Source organism: Monopterus albus, unplaced genomic scaffold, assembly GCF_001952655.1.
Source record: "Monopterus albus unplaced genomic scaffold, M_albus_1.0 scaffold335.1, whole genome shotgun sequence".
Classification (NCBI taxonomy): Eukaryota; Metazoa; Chordata; class Actinopteri; order Synbranchiformes; family Synbranchidae; genus Monopterus; species Monopterus albus.
In genome coordinates this window covers 431,261-445,332 of record NW_018128215.1, presented here as the reverse complement: position 1 = coordinate 445,332, position 14,072 = coordinate 431,261, and the positions used below count along the sequence as shown (strand labels likewise).

Genomic DNA, 14,072 nt, shown 5'->3' with positions numbered 1-14,072 from the left:
TTGAATGAATGCCTTTTATTACAGCAAGCTGAAAAGCACAGGTGTTAATAAGAAAACTAGCAACGGATCCATTCTGCTCAAGAGCCCTAGTAACCCATGACAGTTTGACAGCAAGTCAGCACGCACCAAAGCAGTACAGAGAATTCAGCTATCAGTAATTAAATTATTCAAACCTGTGAATATATTTTGATTATAAACATTGTTGTTATTCTGATGCCAGAGCTGGTTAACACTGTCTGGAAGTGAAATAACACAGGATGATACAGCTGCAGAAATCCAGCTTCAAACAGCACTGGTCCAGGCTCAATCCAAGTTATGGCGCTATATCGGATTTGACTGAAGCCTCATGAATAAAGCTGTTCATAAAGTCTTTTAAGGAACATCTGTGAATTGAATACAACTGACAAACTGGCACATCTCTTTCTAGCGCCCTATGAAGCCAATGGCTGGTAGCCTGCTGCTGCTTGACCTGCCTGACAGACTGAGCCAATGGTCCTGTACAGTTTGTCAGCTGGAAACTCTTAAATGTCTTTTTAAAGTTTTAATCTGCCGTTCTTCATAAATATAGGCTTCAGCAGAAATAACCAAAAAACTTGAATTCACACAATACTGAACACAAGCATCTCAAGAATGAATTCTTCATCACAATGGTTAGGCCTGTTAATTCCCATCCAGATATGCCCATGAACCTAGCTCACACTGTGAATACAATTATGGATTTAATGATGTAGGAATGCGGATATTAAGAGACACTGTATGTTTTCACTTTGAGGCTGGTGGGTAAAATTTGTTGGAACAGTCAAGGTTAGCGACAAAGTCACATCTACAGGACATCACAGGTGACAGTGTGTCTTGTCCTTGAGAAAGACCCTGAAGTTACTATCTGCTCAGTGTTTGTTCGGCTTCTGTGGATTAAAGCTTCAGCTAAATGCCTGAAGACATAAATCTAAAATGTAAAAGTAGAATGTGTGTGTGTGGCAGGGTATCAGATAAACTGCTTTCAGCTACTTACACTTTCCTGCAGTGTGGGCACCTGGCCAACGTCCGGTCTGTGAACTCTGTCCACTAAAATGACATAGAAAAATATGAGCTTTAGCTTCGGTGAAAAAAACAAAAACAAACTAAAAAAAACATGCTTGACATATCATCAGGCACGGTGATGACACTGCTTCAAGTCGCAGCATTACACCGACTAAAAACTAAATGAATCATCTAAAGTTTATAAAATGCCAGAAAAAAAGTCAAATATGGCATCACATTCTCCCTGAGTGCAAGTTGTCTTCAAATTGCTTATGTTCTGATAGAAAACACAAAGGTTTTAAATTCACAATTATACAAAATGAAGAAAAGCAACAATCCTCACATCTGAGAAGCTGGAAATGGTGAACATTTGGGTTTTTTCCCCTTGATAAATGACTAAAAATCAACCAAAAATGAAAACTGTTGCACTGATAGGGATAGTACTTCAGCTGCAAGCACAGTACACGGCATGTGCAGCGAATATACAACTTCTGGAGAAATTCCTTTATAGATGATCTTGTTTAAATATGCCTGGTGCAGCATGGATTGATGATATAAGAAATTTAATACAACCATCGCAGTTCTTGCCAACAGGTGCTGTGTGCCACAAAAAAAAACAAATGATAGTTTTCTCTTAGGGCGTAGAAATTTATCCCAACACCGGAGCGTGATGCATTTGTAAACCCTGCAGAGCAAAGTATAATGTACATTCCTCTTGTTCTGATAGAAACGCTCTGTATGGGAGGCACAGAGAATATTATCACCAGATCTGCGACAAAAGGATCAGTGTGATGCCACCCTGGGCAGAGATTTGTACTTCCATTCAGCCGCCCTGTCTTTAAACAGGTAGAAAAGGTCTGACTGAACGCTAAACACCCTCTACCATCCATCCCAGCTCTTTTATAGCTCCATTCTTCTCTGTCTGACTGCACCACCCTCCTCCCTTTCACAATTCATCCAAACCTTCTTTACCTGTTTCCACACATTCTTAAAAAGCAATACGTTAAAATTTTACTTCCCCTTGAGCACAAAATGGCCAGAATGTAACAGAGAAAAGTTAATAGGGTTATCGAGCTACACCAGTAACTCAACATTTATTTGGACTGGTGTGAGGATGTTTTGGCTTTTCAATAATTCACTTCTCGGGCTGCACTACAACACATTTCTCAGTAATAACCTTGCAGGCCTGAAACTGTCACAAGACATTTCAGCTACAGATGATAAAAGCGTCACTTACTTGAAAGTCAAAGCAGACAAGAAATTTTATTATTCTGCTAATTTCCACACTAATAGATCTCCTCTTCAAAAACAGTTAGTTGATCTTGGCTATCTAAAACAAGTGGAATTTTATTGTTATGTCTTTTTCAGGATTATGTCATTCAGAGAGACTTAAAACAGTGGTTGTACTGATGTCACACTTCCATAAGAGTTCAATATATCAATGAATGACTGTTAATGTCACTGTCACTAATGTGAATGTGAAATTATTCATTTTAGACCTGTTCAGGAGGTTGTATTTATATGGCTTTACTGTACATCTCAAAAATCCATGAAACAAACCGCACACGAGTAATGTAAATTATATCAAAGTACTGAAAATGCAGCTGCAACTCCAAATCTAACCGGTATTTCTTCAGTATCTGAACACACACAAATCACAAAACAAAACAACAGTTACAGTTTGGGAAATATGCATCTTTACTTTCTTGTGGAGAATTAACTGAGACCACTGAAGATGAAGCTGGAGCCAGCAGCCTGTTAGCTTACTTGGCTAATCACTTCCTGGATGTAGCTTCGTACCTACAGTAACTGACGGACACCAGAGTGCCATTGATCTTCTTGTAATCTTGGCAAGAAAGTGTACAAGTGTATTTCAGACAGTGCCATTGATCTTCTTGTAACTGTTGGCAAGAAAGTGTACAAGTGTATTTCCCAACATGCCAATCTACTGGTTTAAGTTCAGCCTGTGTCAGTGCTTGCTTTTAAAACAGAGAGATAGTGTGGTACCAGGAAGGTGTTGCTGCAGTGTCCACAGGAGACACGGGCTCCGGATGGCTGGGGGTCCGGGCTGGCCGGACCAGGATGAACTGGACCCAGATTAATTATCCTCTTACTGTGAGGGAGGGACACACACACACACACAACACAAACTTAGCAATCACACCACAAATGACTCAAAATACTATTCAGTGTTAGTGCAATCACTGCTTGATGTCGTGAGCAGTCGTCTCACTTTGCTGATGATAATTTCACTTTTGAATCCTCTCATTATTGCAAACACTGCTTTTCTACAACCAGCCTCCTCACACAACCACAGCAGCTCTGAATCACTGATCAGGCAGAGGCACAGAAATGTGTCTTCTTTAGTCAGCATGTCTGGTTTGAATGCAAAACGGTGACACTGGGGGCAAACTCTCAGGAGCAATTTAATGCAAAGTGGCCTATGAGGAATATATACCACCTCTGGGCATCACCTTCACTACACAGGCAACCTTTGGTCAACTGTAATAAACCCAGGAATGTAAACATCTGAAAAGAAACCAGTCAACTACGAAAGTGAAGGTTTGCTGTTTTTTTTCTTATGTCAACAAATTTCAGCATTGCTAACCATTTTAAACATATCTGATACAAATATCTCCCTTCAGATACAATTATTAAAAAAATATTCTGGTTAAAAGGTAAATGCTGTAACATTTTTTAAAAGACACCAGTACATTTTATGAAATTATGTTTTTGCCTCCAGATCAAATACAAACTCTAATTAGCTTTGAGGCAATTTTGGCTTCCGAGCTGCACAAGAAGCTGTCAGATGAATTATGGGCTAAAGATATTTATAACTGATTTTGCTGCATACAATTTAAAATGATACATATTCATATACAGAACATTTCCCCCACCCCCCAAAAAGGATGGAAAAAGAATGATTATGAATGTTGCTCCTGCACCTTTTCAGCCTCAGGCATAAACAAGGAAATGCATCTTCTGAGTAATTACACTAGACTGCAGCAGCGCCATGTTCAGATGAGCTGCCAGAGTTGTGCATTTTCAGTGACTGACATCAGCTTTCTTATTTTTACAATATTAAAAAAAAAAAATCCCAGCACAGCTGCATCCTTTTGACCTATAAACGGTGTTCTGTGGCTTTCCTAACAGAAGACAACAGAAACTTTTCTTTCCCAAACTGTATTTTTATTTCCCACGACCCTGTTCAGGAATAAGAGGTATAGATAATGGATAGATGGACTGAATTTGAAAAAAAAAAATGCCATTATGTGTGATTAACTATATCTCACTGGAACCTCTCCAGTTTATTTTCAATTGTTTGTTTTCTAAAGAGGCTTTTGTGCTGATTCTGCACCCTGATTTTCAACTTATACTGAATGAATCTGCTAAGTGTGCATTTGTTTGGTAGCTACTCTGCAGGAATAGTGCACAATTAAACTGCTACATATTGATTGAATTATGTGCTTCTCTAGCTGCTAGGTGCAGGCTACAAATTAAATCTAACCCCCCATAAGTCCCAGCCCTGAATAAAATATGGAACCAAACTAAACAATTTCCACAATGGCACGCCTCTCTTTGTACTGGTACCATACCGAAGTGAAACCTGTGATGTGGCTCTTCTAATGAGGTTGTTATTTCCTCATCCAGCTCACTGAGCACTGCATGTAAAATGTGCTGGGAGCACAGCCTTAATTGAGGGACTGCTGCTCCCACTGCCCCTCATTTCCTCTGCTTCACTTCTCTCTCACACAGGCACATGGTGTTCTTGCAGTCTCACAGCAGGGTGTGCACACACACACACACACATAGACATACAGGAAGAAGTTCTCACCAATATGGCCGGGGACAGGCAATCCTCTGGGAAGTGACTTTGCAGATGAGCAGACAGTTGCAGGGGCAGCGAACGTACTTCTTCCCTGCCGGGGCGTTCTTAATGGGCTGCAGAGGGAGACAGAATCACACAGGAGGAAGAAATAAAAAGACAGTAGAACAATGTATTAGAATTGGAGTGGATAACACACCAATTATTCTTGACTGACAAGACTTAGCTAATACTACGTGAGGGAGTAAGGTTTGAAAGATGGTAGAAAGGGCTGTACTGTAGTTGCAGCCAAGAATGGAACTGCTGCTTCATTGTCCCTAACAGTTCAGGAGCTGCTTGTTGTTCTACAAGTGATGTAAGACACTTAAATATGAAGCTCTTATGAAATGTTAAGGGCTTTCAAATCCCTTTTGCAAAGCCACAGGTTTAGTATCATGCCAGGCAGGGCTTGTCTTTCCAGTGTGTCCCGCACCATTGGCACCAGTTGGACCCTGTCAGCAGCTTTTTGACTGAATTGGCACGTTAAATCGGTGGCGGCCCTCTTCAGTGAGAGAGACCACTCTGATTGGCTGTTCAGCTTCACCAATCATCGATGCACAATAAGAGAGCAGTTTGGGAAAGCCCTCTCAGGCTGTCGCTGTTAAATCCATGATTTCACCCATTTGGTGCAGTTTCCTCTTATTTTGCTCCTCCACAACCTCCTTTTTTCACCCAAACCAAAAGACCAAGGACAGAGAACAGTAGTGCCATTTCCAAATTTTTATCAGACATATTCTTGATTAGAAGCAGCTATAAACAGCAGCTGTTGTGAATGACAGCTGCTTTGTTTACAGATCGTATTTCCACTGTCAAGCTCTTCTTCTTTCACTTTCTGAATGGAGAATACAGATGCCACCACCTGATGGTAAGGGGAGTTATTTCTGTCATGCAGCCACAGAAGGTACGTACTAGTTGGCCATTGGCTGTAGTCTGTGCGATGTGTACAGGTGCCATTTTTTTCCAACCTGACTGGCCCAGACAAGGTGACATGAGGTTACACAATAATTGGCCTATACCATTGCTAGTTCTTTCACATTACCTTGGTGTGTCTCTGCCTTTAGACATCACTTCAACCTTATCAATATTGATAAAAATACAGATAAATGCTGTGGACTTATGTTTGATTAGAAACTGTCCCAGAGGCTCCTAGAAGTGTTCAAAATTCACACAATAACATAGTTACATAATAGCTCATTTCCAATTACTCCAATAAATCTCTTACAATGGAGAAAGCATATGCACTGTACAATTGCCAGGGCAGCCTCCTTTGTTTCATCTCACCAGGTCACTGAATATTACAGGCCAAACTTAATTATCAAAGCCACTGTGTGGGCTCACAAAGATGGAAACTTTAATCTGCGTTTTACTACTATATAAATCACACACCATCCTCTGGGCTTAAGTTAACATCCTGGTCTCCAACTTCTGTCTGTCTCTTTTGTGCTCATTAAACTCTGACTAACCAGTTTAGACTGAACCCTGTGTGTTTTCTGCTGCGTTATCACTTTCACTTACAACTGCTGTGGGATTATTTGTACCAGTAGGGAGGAAAGTAATGATGAGAGTGAACACTGACATTACAAGAAACTAATTTCAGTCACTGTTAGTTATTAAAACTACTAGGGCTGCCCCCTAATAGTCAATTAGTAGATTCAATAGTTGAGAGACCTGTCAGTCGACTGAGACTAAGGAAAGCCTATAGCTCAAACCTATTTACCTGTAACAATAATTTCTGTCCCACAGATATTCCAGTTGCATATTTTGCCTCCTGTCCACATTCCTGTATAAATCTCTGGATCTGAGCTAATGCTTGTCTCTCAACACAAATCTGTATAATGCAGCATACATCTGTAATGCAAGTACGCATGTTTACACACTCAAAAATCAAAAATTAGTTCAGGTATACTCTGGACATAATTCTGTACATCTACATATGTTGCCACCATCTGTAAATCCGTCATACTGCCTACTTATACATCTGGCCTCATCTCCTGTTTGTTTTTTCATCTGCACGCTGATTTGCATAGCTGGATTCGCTCACTTATGGAGCCCATTCAACTTGTGAATCTGGCAGCAATGGCTGTTGAAATTACATGCTGTGCTTTCATCAGTACAACTGTCAAACTGTCCCAATCATCAAGAGCTTTTTCCATGGTCAGAAAGGTAATTAAAACTTGATAATTAAATTTTCCTTGATGCGCATTCAACTATCCATAAATTAGGAAATTAAAAGTGTAGCTGTGCATCTGTTGGTTTGGCGTCTTGCAGTTGCAGTACGGTCTTTAATTGGAGCTGGTAAATTGTAAACCTCATTGTCAAAATAGTTGTGATACCTGTGTAATTACAACATAAGATAGAAGAGATACCGGTTAGATTTGGAGTTGCAGCTGCATTTTCAGTACTTTGATATAAGCTACATTTCCTGTTTACACAGATGTGTGTGTGATAGGGCTGGAGCCAAATATTCAGCTATTCTGATATTCAGTCTTTGGCTATACTGAACGTTACTAAAGCCTATAGAATTCCGGACCTGGTAGGCTAGTGGTTAAGGCGCAGCGCTCTCGCCACTGCGGCCCGGGTTCGAGTCAGGGTTGTGTCAGAAAGGGCATCCAGCATAAAAAATACGTGCCAAATGTCAACATGTGAGTCATCAGTGTGACGATTCGCTGTGGCGACCCCTAAGCTTGAAAAGCCGTAAGTGACTTTCTACTAAAACCTATAGAACTATTTTTCTAACCACTGGCATAAATAAATTAACAGCATGCATGTTGCTGTAGTCTACATCTTGTCTAGTTAATGAATCTGCAAAGAGCTAACAATAGCATCATACAAGGCTGTGGCAAATAAATTTCAGCTCAGTCATTTAGAATTGGACCAATACCAGTTTTACAGTAAATCTCTCTGCGTGATTGTTTGTTGCATATACAAGTTCAAATCACATCCCACTCACCTAACAAAACAAATCTGATTAAATAAAGTAACATTTTTAGGTTTTCAAGACAAAGATGCTGCTGAATTTTCATTGCTTTGAAGAGAATTAGCAAAATATACACCACTAGTGTATTAGGGTGCAGGGAGAAATTTTAATGGTAAAGCTAACATCCATCATGCATAATCCCTCCCATCACCTGCACCACACTGTGGAGACTCTGAGGAGCTCTTTTAGCACAAGACTGTTACATCCCCAGTGCAGTAAGGAGCGCTATCATAGGTCATTTCTCCCCACAGCTATTAGACTGTATAATGTATCATTGTATTGATATACAAAGTGTAGTTATAAGGGAATGTGTAATAGTCAACTGAAGTGTTAGACTTGGTTATAATTGATTTTTTTCCCCACAGATTTTTGTGGTAAGTGTTTTTGCTGATGTTTGGGTGCTTGTTTTTTTTTTTTTCCTTGTTGCTGCTGGGGCACAGGGATTTCTCCATTGTGGAGAAAGTTTTATCTTATATTTAAAGATATGTATCACAAAACTTAAATAAAACCAAAATTCCCATATGAGTAAACACCAACATAGGGACATAAACTGCTTTGTAATTTGTATGAAACAACCCTTTAATAGAAGACACTGATTGAGTATTTGTGTATGAGTGTGTTGCATGCAAACTTTAAACTGACTGTGTATGTGTGTTACATCTGGGTATATAGATTCCTTTAGAAACCTACTGTAGCTTCATTGCAGACCCCACACTTCACAACGTGTTGGTGGATCTTGCCCTCCACAGAAATCAGGCTCTGACACACCCTGCAGGTGATAACAGGGGCACTGCCACTCTCCGGAGAGGTGAGAGGGGAGTAGGGTGGAGGGTCCTCTCCTAGAAGCACTGAGGGCTGAGTTGGGCTGGGGAACGGAGGAAAGCCTAAAGAGGGAGGGAGACAAGGAAGGGAAAGAATGATGAATCCAAAAGTAGTAATGAAAAAAACGGTTTAGTAAACACAGTGACAAAAGTTGTGCTATGGACAAAAAAGCCTCAATTCCCATGACAAGTAACCTCTTACTAATAAGATTTGGTCTCAAGTTCAACTGAAAGCAGCTTTAGAAGAAACACGCTCCTGGAATGCTGAGTGGGGTCAGATGCAACAAATAACAGTGCAAGTATCTGTCTGAAAAAGAGACAAAAACAAAGCAAAGATGTTTAAATAAACGGAGCTAATTCCTATATTGAAATCTGATGCAATAAAAAGCACTACCTGCTCTAATACAAGAAGTCCAAACACTGCGAACTAAAGTGTGTAGAGCAGGCCGTGGAAGCAAAACAGAAGCCATATTTCATACTTCTTCCAATCGTGCATTTAAACAGTCTATTTCTATATGTACTGCTACTGGTTGCAGCATCCCTCAGCAGCATCCTTAATGGCTTTCTTCTACATCAATCAAATCGTGTTTCTCGGATGTTAGCTAGCTGAGGAATAAGTTTATCCAGCTTGCGAGAACAACGGGCACCATGCAGCTGTCAAAACACATGTAACTATGTGTGTTGGGAAACGTAAATAAAATATTGCTTAGTGATTCTATAACTGGGCTGAAAACCTAAAGCTTGGTGGCTGGTTTGCTGGTGGTAACTACAGCAAACCGCTAGATGTCATGCTAATATAACTGCTACTAGGTCAGCTTGCTAGTTCACATAACGGTGACATCCTTCTTCACGTCATGATCGTAAAACAGCAGATTGTATGCACTGGGTGATGCTCATAAAGACATACTCTGGAAGATGAGAGCGTATCATGCGCAAACTTAGGAATGACCACTCGGTTCACTATTACAGTTCAGCTAGCAAGCTAACCAGAACGCCCAATCAGTGGAGGCTAATGTAAGCTAGGCTAACGTTAGTTCAGGCTGGAATCTGGCGTAGGAGAGAGTACTATGGATACTCACTCTGTGGTTTGCTGGGCACTCCATAGGGCGTTGCACCGGGAGACACTCCGCCGTTGCCGCTGCCAAGCGTGCCATCTCCTAGATCTGATAGTAACGGAGACCTCTCACCGTCCGCCATACCGAGAGCGAGCCGTGGAGGGGATGCAGACCGATGCGGGTTGTATTGTTGTGTTGGAAATGCAGACGTCACATGATCACACCACCGCTGCTGCGGTAACGGTGCCTGAAGGGTGGCACTGCACACCCAGGGGTGTCCCCGAGATCCCTCTTCATAGGAGTTCAATGCAAAATGCATATTACTTGGGAATCATGTTTGAAATACTTGCCAACGGTGACCAGTGTATTAGTGTAAGGTGGCAATGCCTGTGTATAACTTTACTTTTAGCCAGTGGTGGAAAGTAACTGTTTGAGCAGCAGTGGACCATAACTAAGTAGGCTACATACACCAACCAAATAAAAGATAAATAGAAAATCACATATACTGGACTGTACTTTCAGAAATGCATTATTGAATGCCTTCCCCTGAATGTCCACTATTCTATATTATAACAGCAAAGCCTAATTACCAATCAGGCAAAACAGGGCAACTACCTGAGGACCCTATGCAAATAGTTTTGTGGCAATGTGATAAAGCACACCATCAACTGATGTATACACCAACCTGTATTCAAAAGGTCTATACAAATAAAGTTTATTTAATTTGATGATAAAGGCCTCAAGATGGGTCCTGTTTTATTTTCTAGTCACAAAAGGAGCCCTGTATAAAAATATATTAATTATATGAATTGCTATTATGCTTACATGGTGCATATTCCTAATTAGTTTATGTTTAATGAAACTATCACAGCAAATTTGGAGCCTGTATTATTCCATCAAAGGACTACTGTACACAAAACACGCAAACAGGGCAAACTGGGGTCACAGCAGCTCATTCCTGCAGCATGGCCCACTTGCAGATCAATCTGGACATGATTTCTATATTTAGGATCAATATGGGGTAAAGTGGGGTATTTATCTGGATTCATTTTATCTACAAATGTACATCTCTAGTTATCAAATAATAAGGCAATCACATAAAACCATATATTAATTGATTTGATTTATTCATTCTTTCAAACATGTAACAACAGTCAGTATGTAATCACACATAATTCCAGACATGTCCACAAAAATATTTTCAATTTGCTTATACCTAGTACATGCTTGAACGGAGTAGGAAGAAGTTAGACTTATCTAGTCCTACCCCCTAACATCATCTTATCATCATTGGTTTGCAAGCAGTATTACTACATGGATACATATTTTACATCCACACTCCCATCTGATTAATCATTAAGCCTGTTCTTGCCCATATCTTGATTGACACATACCTTTATATCTGTGTTTAAACTCATCAATTTTCTTACTGTTTTTTATGTCCAATAAACACAGCAGTCTTATATCCCACTAAAGTCAAAAAATTTTAACAATTTAGACTGTATGAAAGCTCCATTGGTGTGATCCCTATACCCCATCTTATGCACAATTCTTATTGCATTCTTAATATGCACAGAATGAGTAATGACACTGGTTCACTTGTCAGATGACCTTCCAGATCTAACATAATGTGAAACTCAGGAAACACACAGGCTTTTTATGGATCCTTTTTTTTTTTCATCCTTGTTTTTCCTTAATCCATAAACAAGGTAGCATATGTAACGTTCACTGAAGTCACACTTGTCCTGTGTCTTCCAAATACTTGTGGCCTGTTGTCATTCTTTCTTATTGCATGTTGATAACATCCATGGGGCGATTCAGCAATAGAGTCACCTCCAGTTCCTCTCTCTCACTGAAGAACTGAGCCTTGCCCTCCTGGCTGTGGATGGGATGTGGGAGATGGAGACCCAGTTTACTGAAGAGAGGAAAGAGGACAGGTTACAGAGCAGGGAGAGTAGAAGGGACAGAGATTATGTGTGCAGCATTGTAGTATATGAGAGAGAGATGTGAAGAACCATGTCGATGAGCAATCAAAGCTCAGATCATGCTGTGAACGTCTCATTAACAGGAAATGTCTGCAAATGGGAGCTTTTGGTCTGAACTGCTGCTTCTCGTCTTGAGGGGATTAAAAATGAAAGAACATTTTCAAAGCATCTCTTACTATTTTGGCGTCCGTAGATCAAGGAATTTTTCTTTTACATCCAGCACCACATCTGTTGCTTTAGTGTCTGGTAGTTTGATTTTCACCTAAGAGTAGGAAAAATCAAACTGTGTACAAATAAAAATTTTACCTCCTGGTTATTCTAAGAAAAAAACAAACACTTATGTTATTTTGTTATCCAAGCAATAACATTTTCTTCTAACCAAGGGTCCTGTAAAATGTGTTAAAAATGAAAAAGTATTAGAATGCCTTTCACAAAATCTGACACTGTGTGTGATAAATTAAGATTTGTAATGTTATTTTATTTTAATTTAAGTCTAGTCTATCAAATTCTATTAGCAATTGGAGTACCAGCATGGCTTCACAGCATATGGAAGATGGGTCCTTTCCGCTCAAGCCCAAGAACAGATCCTCTGTCCCCACACTCTGCTTCAGAAGTATGTCATACCTGCACACAGAGGTTAAACCCACACTTGTACAGACAGGCACATGCAAAATGGGAACAACAAAAACAAGCAAGGACAGGCTCATCTGAGGTGTAGAAATGTTATAAATAAATATGGTATACAGACAGTGCTGAATTATACATGCTTGCTTATTTTGTAAAAAGTAAATCAGAAATTATAACAAAAAAGTACAACCCTCAAATGGGGCAGTATGGCCTTTTCATTTTAAGGCCCAGATGCACTCAGTAAGTGAGAACAAAGGTCATTTGACCTTTGCAGAAGGTAATGAGTAAAAAAAATTGTACAAAAAAATGCCTGTATTTTACCCTCATATGTATCAGTGAGACATATGTTTTCTGTCACTTTCTGCTCTGTAGTCTTACTCAGGTTGTGGCCGTGTGTCACAAAGATCACCATACTGAATGCCCTCAGGTACTTCTTCCTCTCCCCAGATATCTTTGCTGTTCGTTTTCACATAAGCACCTGACACTGAGTAAAAAAGCAATACACACACATACATATATTGCCTCTGTATCCTTGTAATGACTTAGGAGAAATTCTTTTGAAGAGTTATGTTTGAGATACACAAAGCTTTACCTTCTTTATCTTTTTTGGGTGGGGTGCCAATGTTTCCAGGGTTCAACTGTGCCCAAGCTGTCACATTCTGTTAAGACAGATAGTGTTTAGGCCTTGGTTCAGATAAACTAATGGGATCCAGTCATTCAGTCTGCAGTCATTATTGATACAGAGAAAATGTGCCAAACCCCAATGAAAACAAACTTTTAATCTAAATTAAAAAAAAACTCTTACTTTGTGTTTTTATAGACTATGTGTATATCCAGTGGTAGAATATATACAAGTACATTCACTTCACTTGGGAGTATTTCAGTTTATGCTACCTTCTAGTCCACTACTTTTTAAAGGCAAATGTTGTAGTTTTTACTCCTCTTCAATCATCTGAAAGCTATAGTTACTTACTTAACAAATTATGACTATACATAATACATATTGGTCAACCTATACAATACTATGCATAGTTACAGAACAAGGTATTAAACAGTGTAAAAAGTAGTTAAAATTAGCTCTGTTTCAACCAGCTGTGATATTAAAATGCAGTTCACTTTATAAAAATAATCCAATAATCTTCTTCTTCTTCTTCTTCTTCTTCTGCTTTCGGCTGGTCCTGTTAGGGATCGCCACAGGGAATCATCTGTTTCCACCTAACTTTATCCTTGGCATCCTCTACTCTCACCCCAATTAACTTCATATCCTCTTTTAGCACAACCATATATCTCCTCTTTGGCCTTCCTCTTGACCAAAAGTAATCCAATAATATGATACACATATTAGCCTGCTACACTTTCAAAGACTGAACAGTCTGACTTGAGCAGTTCACCACAGTGCAATGGCTTACTTTGCTGTCTTCATCATCATCATCATCATCATCCTGCTGAGTTGACAACAAGGCAGACAGAGCCTGTAGGTTCTGAAGGGATGATACTCCAAGACACTCCATTCTGAAAAGAACAAATAGACGCTAATTTATCTCAGAAAAACACTAATGTCAGGGTTAACCTGAATATGTAAATGTCGAGCGCTTGGACCTTACTGTTGACGCTTTCCGTTGCCTGGAGACGGCTGGCTTTCAGGCTGCCATGGTAACAAGTGACGTCACAAACGAAAATAAAAACCTGCCTAGATAGATAAATAGATAGATAAGAAAAAGC

General features: G+C 39.7%; 2 protein-coding genes across 3 annotated transcripts in view; both read right to left on the bottom strand.

The window, feature by feature from the left end:
- pip4p1a (phosphatidylinositol-4,5-bisphosphate 4-phosphatase 1a) overlaps positions 1-10,135 on the bottom strand; it is a 13,937-nt gene extending 3,802 nt beyond the window's left edge. The window contains exons 1-5 of the mRNA XM_020624717.1: positions 9,763-10,135; positions 8,553-8,746; positions 4,856-4,962; positions 3,028-3,133; positions 1,013-1,065 (exon numbers count right to left, since the gene is read on the bottom strand). Coding sequence (XP_020480373.1) covers positions 1,013-1,065; positions 3,028-3,133; positions 4,856-4,962; positions 8,553-8,746; positions 9,763-10,057 — 755 coding nt within the window. The 5' untranslated portion in view covers positions 10,058-10,135. The remainder of the gene's footprint in view (positions 1-1,012; positions 1,066-3,027; positions 3,134-4,855; positions 4,963-8,552; positions 8,747-9,762) is intronic.
- Positions 10,136-11,366: 1,231 nt separating this feature from the next.
- On the bottom strand, positions 11,367-14,033 carry dnaaf6 (dynein axonemal assembly factor 6). Of its 2 annotated transcripts, none has more exons than XM_020624718.1 (7): positions 13,955-14,033; positions 13,760-13,862; positions 12,943-13,009; positions 12,729-12,834; positions 12,251-12,347; positions 11,900-11,985; positions 11,367-11,653 (listed from the first exon to the last, which is right to left on the bottom strand). In XM_020624718.1, exons 2-7 carry the CDS (start codon positions 13,859-13,861, stop codon positions 11,524-11,526), a joined length of 588 nt encoding a protein of 195 aa, XP_020480374.1. In that variant the 5' UTR covers position 13,862; positions 13,955-14,033; the 3' UTR covers positions 11,367-11,523. The 2 variants fall into 2 exon arrangements, with proteins under 2 accessions (XP_020480374.1, XP_020480375.1); XM_020624719.1 differs by having other exon boundaries at positions 13,950-14,016.
- Positions 14,034-14,072: the final 39 nt, after the last annotated feature.

Excerpts from the sequence above, each read along its gene's own strand:
- dnaaf6 (XM_020624718.1), bottom strand. The coding sequence starts at position 13,861 with ATGGAGTGTCTTGGAGTATCATCCCTTCAGAACCTACAGGCTCTGTCT. Across the intron at positions 12,835-12,942 it reads ACCCAAAAAAGATAAAGAAG|TGTCAGGTGCTTATGTGAAA; the intron begins GTAAAGCTTTGT and ends TTTTTTACTCAG. Across the intron at positions 11,654-11,899 it reads GATCTACGGACGCCAAAATA|TAAACTGGGTCTCCATCTCC; the intron begins GTAAGAGATGCT and ends TCCTCTCTTCAG.